General features: G+C 23.3%; 3 protein-coding genes across 5 annotated transcripts; 1 reads left to right on the forward strand and 2 right to left on the reverse strand.

The window, feature by feature from the left end:
- Nucleotides 1-363: 363 nt before the first annotated feature.
- On the reverse strand, nucleotides 364-3,360 carry LOC123268447 (DNA-directed RNA polymerases I, II, and III subunit RPABC2). The gene is made up of 3 exons (XM_044733496.1): nucleotides 3,241-3,360; nucleotides 2,997-3,152; nucleotides 364-645 (listed from the first exon to the last, which is right to left on the reverse strand). Exons 1-3 carry the CDS (start codon nucleotides 3,267-3,269, stop codon nucleotides 435-437), a joined length of 396 nt encoding a protein of 131 aa, XP_044589431.1. The 5' UTR covers nucleotides 3,270-3,360; the 3' UTR covers nucleotides 364-434.
- A 1,880-nt stretch (nucleotides 3,361-5,240) lies between these two features.
- On the forward strand, nucleotides 5,241-8,375 carry LOC123268451 (ceramide-1-phosphate transfer protein). Its single transcript, XM_044733504.1, has 4 exons — nucleotides 5,241-5,431; nucleotides 5,546-5,751; nucleotides 6,780-6,955; nucleotides 8,186-8,375. Exons 1-4 carry the CDS (start codon nucleotides 5,304-5,306, stop codon nucleotides 8,306-8,308), a joined length of 633 nt encoding a protein of 210 aa, XP_044589439.1. The 5' UTR covers nucleotides 5,241-5,303; the 3' UTR covers nucleotides 8,309-8,375.
- A 1,170-nt stretch (nucleotides 8,376-9,545) lies between these two features.
- LOC123268448 (solute carrier family 28 member 3) lies at nucleotides 9,546-16,952 on the reverse strand. 3 transcript variants are annotated; one of them, XM_044733499.1, is made up of 12 exons: nucleotides 16,786-16,951; nucleotides 16,531-16,603; nucleotides 16,419-16,469; nucleotides 14,391-14,444; nucleotides 14,177-14,321; nucleotides 13,932-14,103; nucleotides 13,633-13,798; nucleotides 11,772-11,966; nucleotides 11,542-11,703; nucleotides 11,370-11,463; nucleotides 9,822-10,490; nucleotides 9,546-9,755 (listed from the first exon to the last, which is right to left on the reverse strand). In XM_044733499.1, the coding sequence occupies exons 2-12, from the start codon at nucleotides 16,561-16,563 to the stop codon at nucleotides 9,697-9,699; spliced, it is 1,800 nt and encodes a 599-aa protein (XP_044589434.1). In that variant the 5' UTR covers nucleotides 16,564-16,603; nucleotides 16,786-16,951; the 3' UTR covers nucleotides 9,546-9,696. The 3 variants fall into 3 exon arrangements, with proteins under 3 accessions (XP_044589434.1, XP_044589433.1, XP_044589432.1); XM_044733498.1 differs by having other exon boundaries at nucleotides 14,391-14,441; nucleotides 16,413-16,469; XM_044733497.1 differs by having other exon boundaries at nucleotides 14,177-14,441; nucleotides 16,413-16,469; nucleotides 16,786-16,952.
- Between the last annotated feature and the right edge of the window lie 3,516 nt (nucleotides 16,953-20,468).

Raw genomic sequence — 20,468 nt, forward strand, 5'->3', positions numbered from 1 at the left:
CCCGACATTACACTCATCAAAACCTTTCATTTGAGTACCAACATCAATTTTTCATATATTTATATATATTATATATAGGTATATATGAAAAATATATCAAAAATGCATGTGGGTACTCAAATGAAAGCTCTTGATGACTGTAACATCGAAATGAGCTTATATCTTTAAAAACATCAATAGTTAAAAAAGTACACCCTGATTAAGAAATCTAATGTGAAATGATTTAAAAGCATCTGACTTGAATACTATATAGATATACAATTAACATGAAGGTAATCATTTCAAATCATCTTTCTGAATCAGGACAGTGCAATTTAACCGAAGTTAAAAAAAAAGAAGTAAATTAATAATTAAAATACTTATTTATCATAGAACTTAACAAAATATATATATTATAGAATTACAAGGTAAAGTAAAATTAATTAATTAATTATTTAATGGTCGATGATAATCAACTCATCGATCCCCCAATCTTCGTAGCTGTTATCCGGCAAGTAGCGTCTGATAACAATTGGAATTTTTCTTTGTTTCAACTCCTTCATAGCGATCTGCAACGGGTCTGTCTCGCCTTCTAATTCAACCATTACTGGAGCGCACATGGCTATTTGGAGGGCTCTGGTGCCAAGGACTCGAGCTCTTTCGTACCTGCAATTTTAATAATTATTAAAAACTTGTATTTTTTTATTTTCTAAATCTCAACAATGTTTAATAATTGATTCAATTAATAATCAATCTAGTTTAATAATTAAAATTAGTCAATTTAATAATTCTTAATTTTTATAAGAACAATAATAATAATAATAATAATTCATTGTCTTGTTGTTCATATCCATAATTAATTGCTCAATTATTAAGGAGGTTCTTTCGCCATCAATGTTTTAAATAAAAAATATTAGATCATGCATAAAATTAATTTTTATCTAATAGTTAAAGTTCTTATGTATCTACTAGTGAAGTTTAATTTATACTTCACCGAGCAAATTTTTGAAAAAAAAATCTGGAAAACGGTTGACCCTAAAGGCCATCCCTGCAACTTCCCGCCAATTCCATACCTAAACGCTTGAAATTGCACTTATGAGGTTTCTGAGCTCAAAAATACTATTTGTGTGTTATTTTGAGCTTTTCGAGCTCAAAGAAATAGCTTTTGTATACTTTTGAGCTCAAAAGTCTGATAGAAGTTTAATAAAACAGTATTTTTTGAATTTTCAAACTGCAATAATTTCTAAATGAATGAATCGATTTTTATGCGGTTGGCAGAATTTTACGTAGTTTTTTAGAATCTATGATGTACTTTTGAACACTAACTGATCGAACCGAAAATCTTAGAGAAATTAAAAAAATTCACTTTTTCCAAATTTTTTCGACAACGATAACTCACGAACCAATCAACCAATTTCAATCAAAAGCTTAAGTGATAATATGTACAAACTTGATGTCAAATTTAACAATAATCGGACATATCGTTTCTTTTCCCGTTTTCTGTGCCACCTGGTGGCTAAACTCTGTCTACTATCTTTACAAAGTGGTAATCCTACCGATGGATACACCCTCAGTCGTGGCCCTACTTACCCCTAATCCCGTTTGGGTGCTTGGAAAGCAACCCTTTCCGGCTACGCGGTGGCCAAATTTCCCCCACATGGTCAAGTCAGCACTTTCATCCGGTCGGTTCACGATACTTACCTGGGCCTTGGTCAGACTCCAGGTAGAGTATCATCCTCTGGAATTACTTGGTGAAGAGTATTCGACCGAGTAATTCTCCCGAGAAAGAATTGCTTGCTTTATCGAGCCAAATTTTGGCGTTTATCATTTTTCCCCCAACTCTTTTGTAACGAACCGGAAGGGTCGTTTTAGACAACTGTCCGGTGTCCGCGAACTAGCATTCAAAAATAAATATTTATTACTTTAATCGTAATTTCCTTCATTCTCTATCCATTCGTCTCGCCAAATTCTAAGTTTTTATTACACGCTTTATATTAGCTTCACTTGTATGTCAGTATGTCAGTATGTCAGTATGTAACTCTCCGTGGGTAATTTGCGCGCCTGAATATTTTTGATAATCAACAAATAATAGTTTAAAAAAACTAAAAAATCACGCTTTTATAAATAAACCAAACTAAAAAGTAAAAAATAAATAATAGTTTAAAAAACTAAAAACACGCTTTTTATAGAAAACCAAACTAAAAAATAGAAAATAAATTTAAATTAAGAATAGTGTTAAAAATTTCAATAAATATAAATTAATAATAGTGTAAATAAAAAAAAATGTATTTTATTTAAAAAGCGTGGGGTGCTTTTAAGATATTATCAAAATGATAATCACTCTACTCATATCTGTCAATAAAATATTTATAACTATTGACACCATGCACCTCACGCTTTTTAAAATAAAAATACATTTTTTTTATTTACACTATTATTAATATATATTTATTGAAATTTTTAACACTATTCTTAATTTAAATTTATTTTCTATTTTTTAGTTTGGTTTTCTATAAAAAGCGTGTTTTTAGTTTTTTTAAACTATTATTTATCGAGCCAAATTTTGGCGTTTATCATTTTTCCTCCAACTCTTTTGTAACGAACCGGAAGGGTCGTTTTAGACACCTGTCCGGTGTCCGCGAACTAGCATTCAAAAATAAATATTTATTACTTTAATCGTAATTTCCTTCATTCTCTATCCATTCGTCTCGCCAAATTCTAAGTTTTTATTTACGAAACTTAATTCTTTAAAATAATAATCGTCATTTCTTTCATTTTATATCCATTCGTTGATTTTCCATACTAAATTGTCCTCGGGACTTAGAATAATTTTGCCAGTCTTTTAATTTCTTTTACAATTTAATCATACCTTCGGTAATAATAATATAAAATTACAAAAATTAAATAATAATCGCCGCACTAATAACAATAATTGTTTCTATTAATTTTCAAATAATTAACTAAAATACTCAAATACAAAAAGTAAAATCTGCGTCATAAAATAATAAAATACTAACTTTGTCATATATCGCGTGGTGATCCGTTTAGACTTGGTAACACTAGCAGAACTTTCTCCAGACGGCAAAACATCAAAATGTCCATCAGCTGCATCATCATCGTGCTGTTCTAGGTCTAAGTTATCATCCTCCTCATCCTCGAACTCTTCTGCGTTGCTATTCAAATAACAAAACAAATATATCACTTATAAAATCTAACTCAGCGGCGCAATAATAAAAAAATTTAAGGTTAACTTGTACTTACTCATCTCCATCAAAATCTTCGTCAGCCATTATGTATTTAATTTAATTTTTCACTTTTAAATCACTAAATTCACTATATTAAATGTTTTTTTAATATTAATTTTCAGTAAAATATTATTAAATTTCACAATTAATATTTGCACGTATAACAATGTGCGGTGCTTCGAGTAAGTTCGAGAATTAATAATAAAATCTATACTTTACGCGTGTATTGAGCGGTAGCTAGGTTCTATACTGCCATCTAGTGGATATTAATTTACCTATCCATTTACCCGCGAATATTTAAATTACTAAATTTTTATTTTTCAAGTTTTTTGACGACTTTTTTGAATAAAAAATAAAATTTTTCAATTTAATTTTAATTAGTAAAGAAATTTTTTCTAAAAAGTTATTTTTAAAAAATTAAATATCGATTTTTTTTAATTTCTAAGTCAATATTTTTTTTTTTAGCGATAATATAATTATTTAACACTTGCAATTTTATTCTAATTAAAAAAAAGTAAAATATATGTTTAAAAAACTAATTATCTAAAAATTTATAATTCAAAAATTATATTTTTAATTTATTAAAATTGATTTATATTTTTTTTAACTAAAATAAAATTGTAGGTGTCAATAATTAGGCCAGGGTCAATAACTGGGACTTTTATCTTATAATTTATTAAAAAATTGTTTTTAATTATCAAATATTTTTTGAATTAATTTTAATGTTTTAATAAAATTAAAATTTAGAGTCATCAAACTGTTTTTTATTTATTAAAAATAAAGATACTATAATTAAGAAACTTCTCATAATTTTTATAAATATTTTAACTAATTAATTATAGCAAGAAATATTTACTAAAAAAAAGGAAGCTCTAAAAAATAATAAAATGCAATTTTTTAAAAATAATTTTCAACCCTTTAATTATTTATTATTATTAGAATTAATTATTAAAATAAATTAATTCTAATTAATTATTAAAATAAATTAATTCTAATTAATTATTAAAATAAATTAATTCTAATTATTATTAGAATTATTTATAAATTAATTACAAGAATTAATTATAAATTAATTATAAATTAATTACAAGAATCAATTATAAATTAATTATAAATTAATTACAAGAATTAATTATAAATAATTATGAATTACTTACAAGAATTAATTATAAATAATTATGAATTAATTACAAGAATTAATTATAAATAATTATGAATTAATTACAAGAATTAATTATAAATTAATTACAGGAATTAATTATAAATTAATTATAAATTAATTACAAGAATTAATTATAAATTAATTATAAATTAATTACAAGAATTAATTATAAATTAATTACAAGAATTAATTATAAATTAATTATAAATTATTTACAAGAATTAATTATAAATTAATTATAAATTAATTACAAGAATTAATTATAAATAATTATGACTTACTTACAAGAATTAATTATAAATAATTATGAATTAATTACAAGAATTAATTATGAATTAATTACAAGAATTAATTATAAATTAATTACAAGAATTAATTATAAATAATTATGAATTAATTACAAGAATTAATTATGAATTAATTACAAGAATTAATTATAAATTAATTACAGGAATTAATTATAAATTAATTATAAATTAATTACAAGAATTAATTATAAATTAATTAAAAATTAATCATAAATTAATTACAAGAATTAATTATTAAAAAAAAACCAAAACTTATTAATTAATGTCATTAATTATAACTTTTATTTAAATTTAAATATATTTTCTTTTTAATTTAAATTCTCCCGCCATAAATTTGAATTCTAGGAATTGTACGCCCTCTAACGCATTCCAAGGTCAAATTAAGAGAAGTTAGTCAGATAGTTGATGCTCTGTTTTATCAATTGATTTTTCAGGAGATTTTTACCTGACCAAAAGAAGATAAATTAATATTATTACTATTATTAATAATAATAATAGTATAACGATTATTAATTACAAAAGTGCGCATGCGCAAATTGCAACCTTGGCCCGAACTATACTATTTAATTGTTAACAACAGAAACAAGAAACAAAAAGTGGTGTTTAAGAATGGCTGAAGCTCCAGATTTGGTGTTTTTTGATCTAAGAACGGTCCACGATAATTTCGACCGAGCTTTGCTTGAAGATGATGATGTTGACATCAAAGCGTACCTTGAAGCTTACAATGAGCTTTATAAGTAAGAGATTTTGAATTTTTTTTACTTAAAACAAAGTAATTTTGTCACGTCAGTTCGCTTTATTATTGACAATTAAAGAATAATAATAATATTAATTAAAATTTGTAATTTTAGATTCTTTCAATTAATGGGAAGCGTTTTTAGCTTCGTCTCGTCAGACTTGAAGCAGAAAATAGACGTGCTTAATGACCTGGTGATTAAAAACGATAATTATCAATCGATAAAGACGATGATTGATTATGAAAAGGAGAATAAATTACTTGAAAAAAGCGACTATACTAATGGCGCGAGGACGTTGCTTAGATTACACCGTGGACTTGGTAATAATTTATATATTACGCTGATTAGAAAAATTAATATTTATTCAAGTTTTAATTTAAATAGTCCAGATATAAATTTGAATTTTTATCAGTTGAAAGTTTAAAATTATCTTTTATTTTAATTAAGATTTATAAAAAAAATGAATAATTTTTTTTTAAATAAAAAAAAAAATTGAATTTTTTTTTTAATAAAAAAAAAATTGAATTTTTTAAAATATAAATTGATTAAAAATTTGTTTTAATTCATTTTTGAAATAAAACAAAAAATGAATTTTTTTGAATAAGAAAAAAAAAAAATTTTTTTTTAATACAAAAAATGGTTGAATTTTTTAAAAATATAAATTAATTAAAAATTTTTTTTATCTGATTTTTTTTATTTATAAAAACATGCATTAATTTTTTTAAATAAAATAAATAAAGAATTTTTTTTTTAAACAAAAAAAAATTGAATTTTTAAAAAATTCTTTTTTTTAAATATAAATTGATTAAAAAATTTTTTTAATGTTAATAAAAAAAATGCAGTAATTTTTTTAGACAAAAAAATTAAGACTATTTTTTTTTAATAAAAAAATGAAGATTTTTTTTTTTAATAAAAAAATGAATTTTTCAAAAATTCATTTTTTAAAAATATAAATTAATTAAAAATTTTTTTTATCTGATTTTTTTTATTTATAAAAACATGCATTAATTTTTTTAAATAAAATAAATGAAGAATTTTTTTTGTAAACAAAAAAAAATTGAATTTTTAAACAATTCTTTTTTTAAGATATAAATTGATTAAAAATTTTTTTTAATTAATTTTTTTTAATATTAATAAAAAAAAATGCGGTAATTTTTTTTAAATAAAAAAGTAAAGAATTTTTTTTTTAATAAAAAAATGAAGAATTTTTTTTTTAATAAAAAAATGAAGAATTTTTTTTTTAATAAAAAAATGAAGAATTTTAAAAAAATTCGTTTTTTAAAAATATAAATTAATCAAAAATTTGTTTGAATTAATTTTTTTTTAATAATTGATAAAATTGTTTTAGATTTTATACGAGAATTTTTAAGACAATTAGGAGAATTAAAAGAAACTGATAAAACAAGTAATTGTTGTCAGGATGCTTATCAAAAAACATTATCTAAACATCATCCCTGGGTAATTAGGAAAGCTGCTGTTGTTGCCATGTACACAATGCCTACCAGAGAAGTATTATTTAAAAAGGTAATTAAAAAAATTTAATATTTAATAATTAAGAAGATAAATTACACGGAAGAATAAGATGACACTGGATGCCATCCCAGATTATACTGAATGAAAAAAAATTTCGGATAGTAGCTAGTATAATCCAGATTACAATGAGTATAATCCAGATATCACGCAGTATAATCCAGATATCACGCAGTATAATCCAGATATCACGCAGTATAATCCAGATATCACGCAGTATAATCCAGATATCACGCAGTATAATCCAGATATCACGCAGTATAATCCAGATATCACGCAGTATAATCCAGATATCACGCAGTATAATCCAGATATCACGCAGTATAATCCAGATATCACGCAGTATAATCTGGATTATACTATCTACTATCTAAAAATTTTTTTCACTACGGATATTACCCGTACAAAAAAAATTTTGGTTTCAGATGAATTTCCGGATGAACTTCAGATTATGAAACAAATATGAATTTCATCGGGAATTCCAGCTGACTTTCATGATGAATTTCGAAATATTATTTTGCATATTGTGTTCTGTTACTCCAAAAAATTTATCCAGATAGAAGTTTAAGATTCGTAAATGATGAGTTAGTGTAAGTTACACTAAAAACTCCAATATAATTGTCTCCAAATATTTTTTTACAAATTAAAAAAATTAAGTTTCATATACAGTGTGTTTCAAATTCATCATGAAATTCAGCTGGAATTCGCCCTGAAATTCATGATGAACTTCGAAATATTATTTTACATATTGTGTTCTTTTACTCCAAAAAATTCATCCAAATAGAAGTTGTAGAATTGCAAATGTTGAGTCAGTGTAAATGAAACTAAAAAATCCAATTTAATTGTCTCCAAATATTTTTTCACAAATTAAAATAATTAAGTTTCATATATCATTTGTTTCAAATTCATCATGAAATTTAGCTGGAATTCCCGATGAAATTTATTATGAAATTCATATTTGTTTCACAATCTGAAGTTCATCCGGAAATTCATCAGGAACCAAAATTTTTTTTATACGGGTACTGAGTAAAATTTGGAATGATATTCAGTGTTATCTTATTTTTTCCGTGGATTTGATTAAAAAAGAAAATTGTTTTTAAAGCAACATTTTTTTATTTAAAAAATTTGAATATCCAAAATAAAGAAAAAATTATTAAATAATTTTAATTAAACGAAATATTATGATATTAATTGAAAAGTATTTAATAATGAATTTTTTTTCAGGTTTGTGGTGAAAACGTTCAACGTAATGTCGATATTCTGCCAAAAATGTTGGAAGTAACTGCCGACATATTTAACCGAACTCACAATCTCTACGAACTCCACAATTTGCATACCTTACCCTAATAATTAGCAATTATAGTGAAAAAACAGCACACAAATTTTCAAATAAATTTAAAATTTACCGAAAAAACACTAAAAATTTATACCACCTATTAATTAATTAAATATTTTTTACACAAAAGCATTCCAGGCTTATAGTTTAAAAAAAAATTAATTATTTAGCATTTATATTTATTGTACGTAATTTATTTATTGCTTACATTACATGGTAAATTATTATTATAAAAAAAAACAATGAATGTGATACAAAAGCGGGATTTTTTTGGCATTATAAATTATTTTACAAACTTTAACAATCTTTATTTTGGTCTTGGCTCCTTATTTTTTTTTTTCTGTGAAATTCTCAACAGGTGGCGCATTGTTGCTAAATTTTCTCACTACCAGAGACTTTATTTTAATAAATAAACTACTTAACAAAATTTCAAAAAAATTTTCCACAGATAATTTTCTATTAATTAATATTATTAATTAAATTAATGATAATTAACATTAATTATTGAAATTTTTACTTATAAAACGTCGATAAAAAATATTTTGATAAAAGTTAATTTTAAAAATTCTCAACAGGTGGCGCATTGTCGCTAAATTTTCTCCATACCAGAGAGTTTGTTATAATAAAATAAGTACTAAAAAAAATTTCAAAAAAATTCGCCACAGATAACTTTATATTAATTATATTAATAATAATTAATATTAATTATTAAATTTTTTATAAATCGTCGATAAATAACATTTTAATAAAAGTTAGTTTCAAAAATTATCAACAGGTGGCGCACTGTCGCTAAATTTTTCCACTACTAAAGACTTCATTTCAATGAACTAAGTATTGAACAAAATTTTGAAAAAATTTTCCAAAGATTTTAAATTAATAATTATTATTAATTATATTAATAATAATTATTAAATTTCTTACCAACAAAACTTTGATAAATAAAATTTTTATCAAAGTTAGTTTTAAAAATCCTCAACAGGTGGCGCATTGTCGCTAAATTTGATCTCTACTAGAGAGTTTATTTTATTAAATTAAGTATTGAATAATACTTCAAAAAAATTCACCACAAATTTTATATTAATTAAATTAATAATAATAATTCATATTATTATTATTAATTAAATTAATAATAATTAATATTATTATTATTTATTAAATCAATAATAATTAACATTAATTATTATTATTTATTAAATTTCTTACTTACAAAACTTCAATGAATAAAATTTTGATAAAAGTTAGTTTTTAAAATTCCCAGCAGGTGGCGCATTGTCGCTAAATTTTCTCACTACTAAAGACTTCATTTTAATAAACTAAGTATTAAAGAAAATTTTAAAAAAATTTTCCACAGACTTTATATTAATTAAATTTCTTACTTTAAAAATAAAAAAATACTCTTTTAATACATCGTAGAATTATTTCCTAACGATTCATAAAATTCCTCATTCATTAACATACCTAAAAAAAAAAATAAACATTATTTCTTCATGATTAAAAAATCAAAAATAAAAAATTCAAACTTACCAGCAATAGAAGCGGACATAAAACAAACAATAGATCCACCAATGAAAGCTCTAATAGCAACAGCGGCAATTTGCTCCCTCTTATCGGGCGCTAACTGACCCAAGCCCCCCATCATAATTCCTACCGAGCCAGGATTAGCGAATCCGCAAATGGCAAAAGTAGCAATTCCTTCGACTCTCGGGGTAAGTTTGCCCAATTTTTTAAACTCTCCCAACTTTTGATAAGCCACAAACTCATTTACTACCGTTTTGAGCCCAATGAGAGTAGCTACGTCCTCACACTGATCCCAAGGAACCCCAATTATCCAACTCAGCGGCATAAACGCTCTAGATAGCAAATATTCGAAGGTCAAATCCGCGAAACCTACCAGTCCGCCAAACCACGACAAAATGGCGTTGAAAAACGAAATGAAGGACACGAACGCCACTATGTTGGCTATGATTCCCAAAACTAAGGGGATTCCCGCTAGAGCTCCCTTTGTAGCGGCGTCCATTACACTAGTGTCCTCTGATTTTGAAAGCGGGATATTTTTGAACGTTGTTTGGCTCTTTTCAGTCTCAGGGTAAAATAATTTTGAGAAGGCTAGTGATGCTGGTGCTGCCATTACTGATGCTGTTATTAAGTGCGCTGGTTGGGCGCCAAAACTTATGTACGCTGCTAGTACCGTCCCTGTAATTATTTAAGTAATTAATTAAGTAATTAACTAACTAATTAAGTAATTAATTAAATAATCAACTAACTAATTAATTAACTAACTAAATAAGTAATTATGTAATAAACTAACTAATTAATTAATTAATTACTAATTAATTAATTACTAACTAATTAATTAATTACTAACTAATTAATTAATTACTAACTAATTAATTAATTACTAACTAATGAATTAATTACTAACTAATGAATTAATTAATTACTAATTAATTAATTAATTACTAACAAATTAATTGATCGCTAACTAATTAATTTATTACTAATTAACTAAGTAACTAATTAACTAAGTAATTAATTAACTAACTTATTAACTAATTAATTAATTACTAACTAATTAATTAATTACTAACTAATTAATTAATTACTAACTAATTATTCAATTAATTACTAATTAATTAATTAATTACTAACAAATTAATTGATTGCTAACTAATTAATTGATTACTAACTAACTAATTAATTACTAACTAATTAATTAATTAATTACTAATTAATTAATTAATTACTAACAAATTAATTGATCGTTAACTAATTAATTAATTAATTACTAACAAATTAATTGATCGCTAACTAATTAATTGATTACTAACTAACTAATTAATTACTAACTAATTAATTAATTACTAACTAATTAATTAATTACTACCTAAATAATTAATTACTACCTAAATAATTAATTACTAACTAATTAATTAACTAACTAAGTAAGTAATTAATTATGTAATCAACTAACTAATTAATTAACTAACTAATTAAGTAATTAATTATGTAATCAACTAACTAATTAATTAATTAATCATATTATCAATTCTAGGTATGTTAATTTAAATTTACCAGAAACTGAAGCAAAGCCAGATGTCATTACAGAATGTATTTCTGATGTCGTCAGTTTATTAATATACGGTTTGATCAATAATGGAGATTCTGTCTGAAATTCCAATTATTAATTGTTATTATTCATAATTTATAATGATTGTTTTGGGACTAATTATTATTAATGACAAACCATTCCAAGGAAAGTATTGGCAGCAGCATTGAGAGATTCACATACAGTTGTACTCATTACTGCATGTAAAGCCCACCCCAATTTTAGTATCACCCATTGCATGGCGCCCAGGTAGTACAAAATTTGGATCATAAAGCTAAAGAAGAATATCACTGGTAAAGCCTGAAAAAATTTAAATTCAATTGAAATTATGAATGTATATGATACAAATACAAACTTTGAAAACTTACGGAAAATGCAAAAACTTTACTGTCTACAAGTTGGTCAGAAAAGACAAATTTTGAGCCGCTTTCGGCGTAATTTAGGAATTTTGCTACTTTGTTTGATAAGCATTGGAAAATCATTCTGCCAACTGACCAACGAATTGTTAAGATTCCGAAGCCAAATTGAAGGATTAGACCCCAGATTACAGGTCTCCAATTAATCTAAGTGGTTATAATTAAAAAATTGAAGATTTAATTGGATCTACCTCCAATTCATTAGATCCAACTCCAATTAATTGGATCTGATTTCTAATTAATTGGATGTAACTTTAATAAATTAGTATTGAATCTAATTTTCATTAATTAGTTACAATTCCAATTAATTAGATCTGACTCCAATTGATTGGATTTCATTTTAATTAATTCGATCTGACTTAAATGAGTAAGATCTAATTTCAATAAAATTCATAAAATTCCAATTAATGATATCTAGATCTAATTCTAATAAATTAAATCTGATTCCAATTAATTAGATCTAACTTCCATTAATTGGATCTAATTCTTATAAAATTAATTTAATCCAGATTTATTAATCCTAGATCTAATTAATAAGATCTAGTTCTAATGAATGAGATTTTATTCCAATTAATTAGATCTGAGTCCAATTAATTAGATTGTATTCCAATTAATTAGATCTGAGTCCAATTAATTAGATTGTATTCCAATTAATTAGATCTGGTTCCAATTAATAAAACCTAATTCCAATAAATTAAATTTGAATCTAATTAATTAGATCCAACTCCAATTAATTGGATCTAATTCTTATAAAATTTATGTATTCAGGATTAATTTACTCTAGATCCAATTAATCAGATCTAGTTCTAATGAATTGGAATTTATTCCAATTGATTAGATCTAACTGCAATAAATTGGATTCAATTTCAATTATTAAGATCTGACTTCAATAAATTAGGTTTCATTCCAATTAATTAGATCCAACTCCAATTGATTGGATGTAATTCTTCTAAAATGAGTGTAATCAAGATTCATTAATCCTAGATCTAATTGATAAGATCTAATTCTAATGATTTATATCTGTCTCCAATTAATTAGATCTGAGTCCAATTAATTAGATTGTATTCCAATTAATTAGATCTGATTCCAATAAATTAGATTTCATTCTAATAAATTAGGTTTCATTCCAATTAATTAGATCCAACTTCAATTAATGGGATCTAATTCTTATAAAATTTATGTATTCAAGATTAATTTACTCTAGATCCAATTAATCAGATCTAGTTCTAATGAATTGGAATTTATTCCAATTGATTAGATCTAACTGCAATAAATTGGATTCAATTCCAATTATTTAGATCTGACTCTAATAAATTAGGTTTCATTCCAATTAATTAGATCCAACTCCAATCAATGGGATCTAATTCTTATAAAATTTATGTATTCAAGATTAATTTACTCTAGATCCAATTAATCAGATCTAGTTCTAATGAATTGAAATTTATTCCAATTGATTAGATCTAACTGCAATTATTTGGATTCAATTCCAATTATTAAGATCTGACTCCAATAAATTAGGTTTCATTCCAATTAATTAGATCCAACTCCAATTGATTGGATCTAATTCTTATAAAATGAGTGTAATCAAGATTCATTAATCCTAGATCTAATTGATAAGATCTAATTCTAATGAATTAGATCTGTCTCTAATTAATTAGATATGGCTCCAATTAATAAGATTTTATTCCAGTTAATTAGATCTGATCTTAATTAATAAGATCTAATTCCAATAAATTAGATCTGACTCCAATTAATTAGACCCAACTTTAAAAAACAATAAAAAGCGACGTAAAATGTATATTGATATTGATACCTTGCGTGGATACTTAGAGAATAATAGACCAAATGAAAGCATGACAAACATCCCAATACAGCTTATTAAACGATCCCTTGACCCAATCGTGTCGTAGATCAAAAAGACTATTACTGACGCCAGTATAATTAAGTAGAATAATGATTTTATTGAACATGATGCGTATCTACGACCGAATAAATATTTACATTTTATATTACATACTATTAAATCTCACAGTTTTATAATCAAAAATAATAATAATATTTATTTACTCATCACTTAGAGTATCATTGTTATGTGAATTACTTTTTGTTTACCTTATTCGGTTGATTAACTCCAAGCAGTCGCAGCACGGTCGGAAAATAAGTTTTATCGCATTGGAAAAATACTTTTTTATTATAAAGTAGTAACACAAACTTAAGTACGTGATTGATATGAGGAGTAAGAGCATTCCATACCCGTCGCACCACTCGAATACACAATTATTGTCTGGAATTTAATTTAAAATAAAGAATTATTTTTTTCAAAATTTTCTTAATTAATTTTTCGTTTTTTAACTTACTATTTTTGGACCAATAAAGACTTGCAAAAATTAAGTAGATCAATACGACAATATTTATTGCAATTACTCCGAAGTATTTTATAAGTGCATTTTTATTTGAAAAGCATAGTTGAAATTTTGTTTCTTTTTTTAAACTTTCAGAATTCTGCAATAAATGATTTTTTTTTTTTTTTCGATTGCAAGAAAAATAAGTTAGATAAAAAAGATAAATTACCTCACTGTCAATACTTTCGATGTACTTTTTTTGTTCCTCACCATTGTTTTCCTTGTAGATAAATAAAACGTCATTGATAATTTATTGAAATTTTATTGATGAATTAATAATAGTAATTGAGAAAGAGGAAAATATTTTTATGCGCAATTTATGCGTTAGTTTTTTCGTAGTTAATAATTGTTTATTAAAAAGTTTAGATCTAATTCTAATTCATTAGATCTGACTCTAATAATTAGATCTGATTCTAATTAATTAGATCTGACTCTGATAATTAGATCTAATTCTCATCAATTAGATCTTGTTCTAATTAATTAGACCTTGTTCTAATTAATGAGATCTTGTTCTAATTAATTAGATCTTATTCTAATTCATTAGATCTAGATCTTATGACTATACATCATCCCAATTGATCAGATCTTACTCAAATAATTAGATTTAGTTCTAATTAATTAGATCTTACTTTGACAATTAGATCTGGTTCTAATTAATTAGATCTAATTTCAATTCTAATTCTAATTCTAATTAATTAGATCTTACTTTGACAATTAGATCTGGTTCTAATTAATTAGATCTGATTTCAATTCATTAGATCTAAATCTAATGACTAAATATCATTCTAATTCATTAGATCTTACTCCAATAATTAGATCTAATTCTAATTAATTAGATCTAACTCTGATGATTAGATCTGATTCTAATTAATTAGATCTAACCCTGACAATTAGATATGATTTTTATGAATTAGATCTGATTATGATAATTAGATCTAATTCTTATAAATTAGATCTTGTTTTAATTAATTAGATCTTATTCCGATTCATTAGATCTAGATCTAATGACTAAACATTATCCCAATTAATCAGATCTTACTCGAATAATTAGATTTAGTTCTAATTAATTAGATCTTTCTTTGACAATTAGATCTGGTTCTAATTAATTAGATCTAACCCTGACAATTAGATATGATTTTTATGAATTAGATCTGATTATGATAATTAGATCTAATTCTTATAAATTAGATCTTGTTCTAATTAATTAGATCTTGTTTCAATTCATTAGATCTAGATCTAATGACTAAACATCATCCCAATTAATCAGATCTTACTCGAATAATTAGATTTAGTTCTAATTAATTAGATCTTACTTTGACAATTAGATCTGGTTCTAATTAATTAGATCTGATTTCAATTGAGTAGATCTAAATCTAATGACTAAATATCATTCTAATTCATTAGATCTTACTCCAATAATTAGATCTAATTCTAATTAATTAGATCTTACTTTGGCAATTAGATCTGGTTCTAATTTATTAGATCTGATTTCAATTTATTAGATCTAAATCTAATGACTAAATATCATTCTAATTCATTAGATCTTACTCCAATAATTAGATCTAATTCTAATTAATTAGATCTAACTCTGATGATTAGATCTGATTCTAATTAATTAGATCTGACTCTAATAATTAGATCTAATTCTTATAAATTAGACCTTGTTCTAATTAATAGGATCTTACTCCAATAATTAGATTCAATTCTAATTAATTAGATCTGACTCTGATGATTAGATCTGATTCTAATTAATTAGATTTAACCCTGACAATTAGATATGATTCTTATGAATTAGATCCGATTCTTATAAATTAGATCTTGTTCTAATTAATTATATCTTATTCCAATTCATTAGATCTAGATCTAATGACTAAACATCATCCTAATTAATTAGATCTTACTCCAATACTTAAATCTGGTTCTAATTAATTAGATCTGGTTCTAATTCATCAGATCTTGTTCTAACTAATTAGTCAGAACAAATTAGTTAGATCTAATTTTAATTAATTAGATCTGACTCTGATGATTAGATCTTATTCTAATTAATTAGATCTGATACCAATTAAATAGATCTCGTTCTAAATAATTAGATATAATTCTAATTAATTAGATCTAACTTTAATTAATTGAAAAATTTTTCTAATAATTTTTCTTCAATCCGCTGCAAATATTAAAATTATAAAAGTATTACCTTATTAGTAAGATCAATGGAAATTCTTAAATTATGTCCACTAATTTTTCTCTCTACCTATATTAACAAAATTAATAAATAAAATTTGCTAATTAAAATTTGACAATAATTAATTTACCTCTGAAAAAGCGGAATTGGCAATTCCAGCCATTAGATTATATCAAATCTTCCTAATAATTATTGATAAATAACTGTAAATAAAATTAATAATAATTTAATAATTAATCAATTTATTACAAAAAAAATGAAATTAATAAATCATTAATATCAGCACAGATTTACAAACAGGTGAACGTACTTTTTATCAACTTACTTACTATATTACCAATCAATGTCACGTGATTCGTAATTACTTTATTGAATTACTACTTACCTACTCTGCACAAGTAACTCTTCAGTTATATTTAAATCCGTATCACACTCATTAATTATTACTTTTAAGTCAACAATAATTTATTTAATTTATTGATTTGAAAATTTATTTTTCATACGCTAACAAGCCGAACGTTATTCTGAGACTGAAGAGATACTATGATAAAATTATTATATGTCAATATCGTCATCAAGATGTCGTTAGACGTCATCAGATAAGATGTAAGTAATTTGCGGTATATTTACATCATAATTATCTATTTATTTATTTTTATTATATTTTATTAACAATTGGTTAGTGTGAAAATATAAATTAACTCAGATTAATTCATAGACATCAATTAAATTTAATAATAATAACTGATGAAGATATTGTCAAGGTCAAATTAATTTTCTATCGATCTTAATCATAAAAATAAAAAAAAAACAATTTTTTTTTTTAAATAAAAAAAAAACAATTTTTTCTTTTAAATAAAAAAAAAACAATTTTTTTTTTTAATAAAAAAAAAAAATTTTTTTTTTTAAAAAAAAAAAAAAACAATTTTTTTTTTTAAATAAAAAAAAAACAATTTTTTTTTTTAATAAAAAAAAATAATTTTTTTTTTTAATAAAAAAAAATAATTTTTTTTTTTAATAAAAAAAAGTAACAATTTTTTTTTTAATAAAAAAAAGTAACAATTTTTTTTTTAATAAAAAAAAGTAACAATTTTTTTTTTAATAAAAAAAAATAACAATTTTTTTTCTAATAAAAAAAAATAACAATTTTTTTTTAAATAAAAAAAAATAAAAATTTTTTTTAAATAAAAAAAAATAATTTTTTTTTTAATTTTTGATGATTAGATTAGCATTAGAATTTTTTTTAGATTAGAATTTGCGTTAGATTAAGATAAATATTAATTCATAAGTAAATAAAAATTAATTACTTGATAAAAATTAATCATGTAATTTTTTATAAAGATTTAAATTATAAAATAGAGTAAAAAATTAATTTGACTTAGTAATTTTTTATAATTAAGAAAAAAATGTCTATAAAAATTATTGGAATAGTTTAATAAATTTTCTTTTTATGTAATCTATTAAAATTAAATTATCTCTTAGGTGTTAATTGAAGAAAAAAGAGAAATTAGCAAATGAATGTAAAAAGGAAATTAGTAAAATAAAGAATCTAGTTTGAGTCGGAAAAAACTTGATGCATTTCCGTTAACGGATTTTAATATAGAAGTATATTAAATAAAGAATGAAAATGAAAATAGAGCTGTTAATTGTAAGTCACATTAATGTCAAAGCTTTATTATAAAACAGCAAAATTTAGTCTACTATATTTATCGCGTTTCACTTATTCGTACTCTTACCCAGCAGTTTTAATAATTATCAGCACTTATCTTGTATTACGACTTACTTTTAGAATATACGTACATTATATATGCAATAAGAATGTCGTGGTCCTAATATCACTATTTTTCCGCTACGTGACTTTAAGTAAATTCTTTTCTTCATCCTCATCGGCAAATAATCAACCTGATACCTTTTATATTGTATTATTTAACACGCGAAATATTAAAATTTTTTTAATTAGACTCTTTTTTATCCGCAGCTTTTAATTGAACCCTCAAAAAAATCGCAAGACACTAAAAAAATCCGGAAAATTTTTATTTTTATTTTTTTTCACTGTCCATTTTACCCAATTTTATTATTTTATCGATTTAAAGGAGGACTTGTGACCTAATCTTGAAGGAAAAAAATAAACGGGACCTAAAAATTAATTACAAAAAAAGTTTTCTTTGTTAGGTATTTTCAAGGTCACCGATTTTTCCGCAAAAAATTGAATTTTGACGTTTATTTCTGTTTAAAACCTTAAAATAAGTTTAAAAAAATTATTTTTCTATTAAGGAAGTAAAATTAAAGTGTAAATATATTTTTTAAATTAAAATTAATTCGATTGCTGGCCAAAAAAAAATAAAAATTGACTAAAAAGCCTATTTGGCAGGAAATTTCTTTTTTTTGGTTTTCTAAAATTTTATTTAAAGAATTTATGTTTTTGTCTATCGGCTAGACTTCTAGAATTATACTTCTAAATGAGTGTCGAAAATAGTAATCTCCCGGCGACATCTTGCGTGGGAGATTGGCCGTTTGCGCAATAACAAATACGCAATTCAAATTTTAAGTTTCAAACTAACCCAGCAAATTTTAATGGACCTCATTTCTTATCTGATATAGTTATTGGACCCGTGTACCAGTATCCGGAGTAACTTTGATTAAATTACCATGTTATTCTCCAAATCTCCATACTGTTTTTCGGCGATAACCTCACTTTTGCTATGATTTTGCTATGCGGGTGTTCTAACCCTGAATTTAAACTAATATTACTTTTCGTTTTATAGATATAAAAATAAATTTAATGTTATTTTTTTTTTTTTTAATTTGTTGACGTAAATCACTTTTTACCTGGAAGTGTTGAATAATTCTCAAATTTAATGCTTAAAAAATTAATTTTGTTGGTCCAAATTTCTTTTTGGACACTTTGGCCTCTTGACATTGAGCTCAACATTTTTTTTTTCGAGTCCAGTGAAAGTCGCGACAAATAATTAAAATTTCAGTTTTATCCAGATATTTCTAGTTATTATATATTGAATAAGGGTTAGCTGAATTTTATTATTCAATTAATTGCTAATTTATTTTTTAGCTAGCTCAATTAAATTTAAAAATTTAATTGAAAAAAATTACGAATGCATTTAATGAACCTTAAATTGTGTTTGTAGTAATTTTCAATTCTAAGGAGGTTAGTGCAACGAGCAAAGTGTGTGCGTTAAAACACGAGCGCAGTAAAGCTTTAAAATATACATAAATGTAATTAATTAACCTAATTCCAACAATTATCAACGAATCTACAACTAGCGACACCTAGCGGTGATTTTATGCATTATTATAACATACTAGGGCTTTTTAATAAAAAACAATTTTTTTTAACATTTTTACACATTTTTTAAGCTGAAAAAATTCTTTTTAAAAAAATATTGTTAAATAAAAATTTCATTTTATAAAAAATTTTGTCAATATTTTTAGAAAAATTAAATTTTTTAAAAATTTTGTCGATTTTTAAAAAAATTAAATTTTATTCAAAATTTTGACAATATTTAAATAAAAATTATATTTTTTAAAAAATCTTGTCAATATTTAAAAAATAAATTAAATTTTATACAAAATTTTGACAATATTTAAATAAAAATTATATTTTTTAAAAAATCTTGTCAATATTTTAAAAAAAATTAAATTTTATGCAAAATTTTGTCAATATTTAAAAAAAAAATTGAATTTTCTTTTAAATCTTGTAAATATTTTTAGAAAAATTGAATTTTATACAAAATTAAAAGAAAAATTTCATTTTATAAAAAATTTTGTCAATATTTAAAAAAAAGTTTAATTTTATAAAAAAATTGGTCAATATTTAAAAAAAATTAATTTTTTTTTTAATCTTGTAAATATTTTTATAAAATTTGAATTTCATACAAAATTAAAAAAAAAATTTAATTTTATCAAAAATCTTGTCAATATTTAATAAAAAATTGAATTTTTTAAAAAATCTTGTCAAAATATTAAAAAAAAATGTAATTTTATAAAAAATGTTATGAATGATTTAAAAAAAAATTGTCGAGTAAATTTCCGCTATTTTTTTCCAGCCCAAAT

Source organism: Cotesia glomerata, linkage group LG7, assembly GCF_020080835.1.
Source record: "Cotesia glomerata isolate CgM1 linkage group LG7, MPM_Cglom_v2.3, whole genome shotgun sequence".
In the NCBI taxonomy this organism is placed as follows: Eukaryota; Metazoa; Arthropoda; class Insecta; order Hymenoptera; family Braconidae; genus Cotesia; species Cotesia glomerata.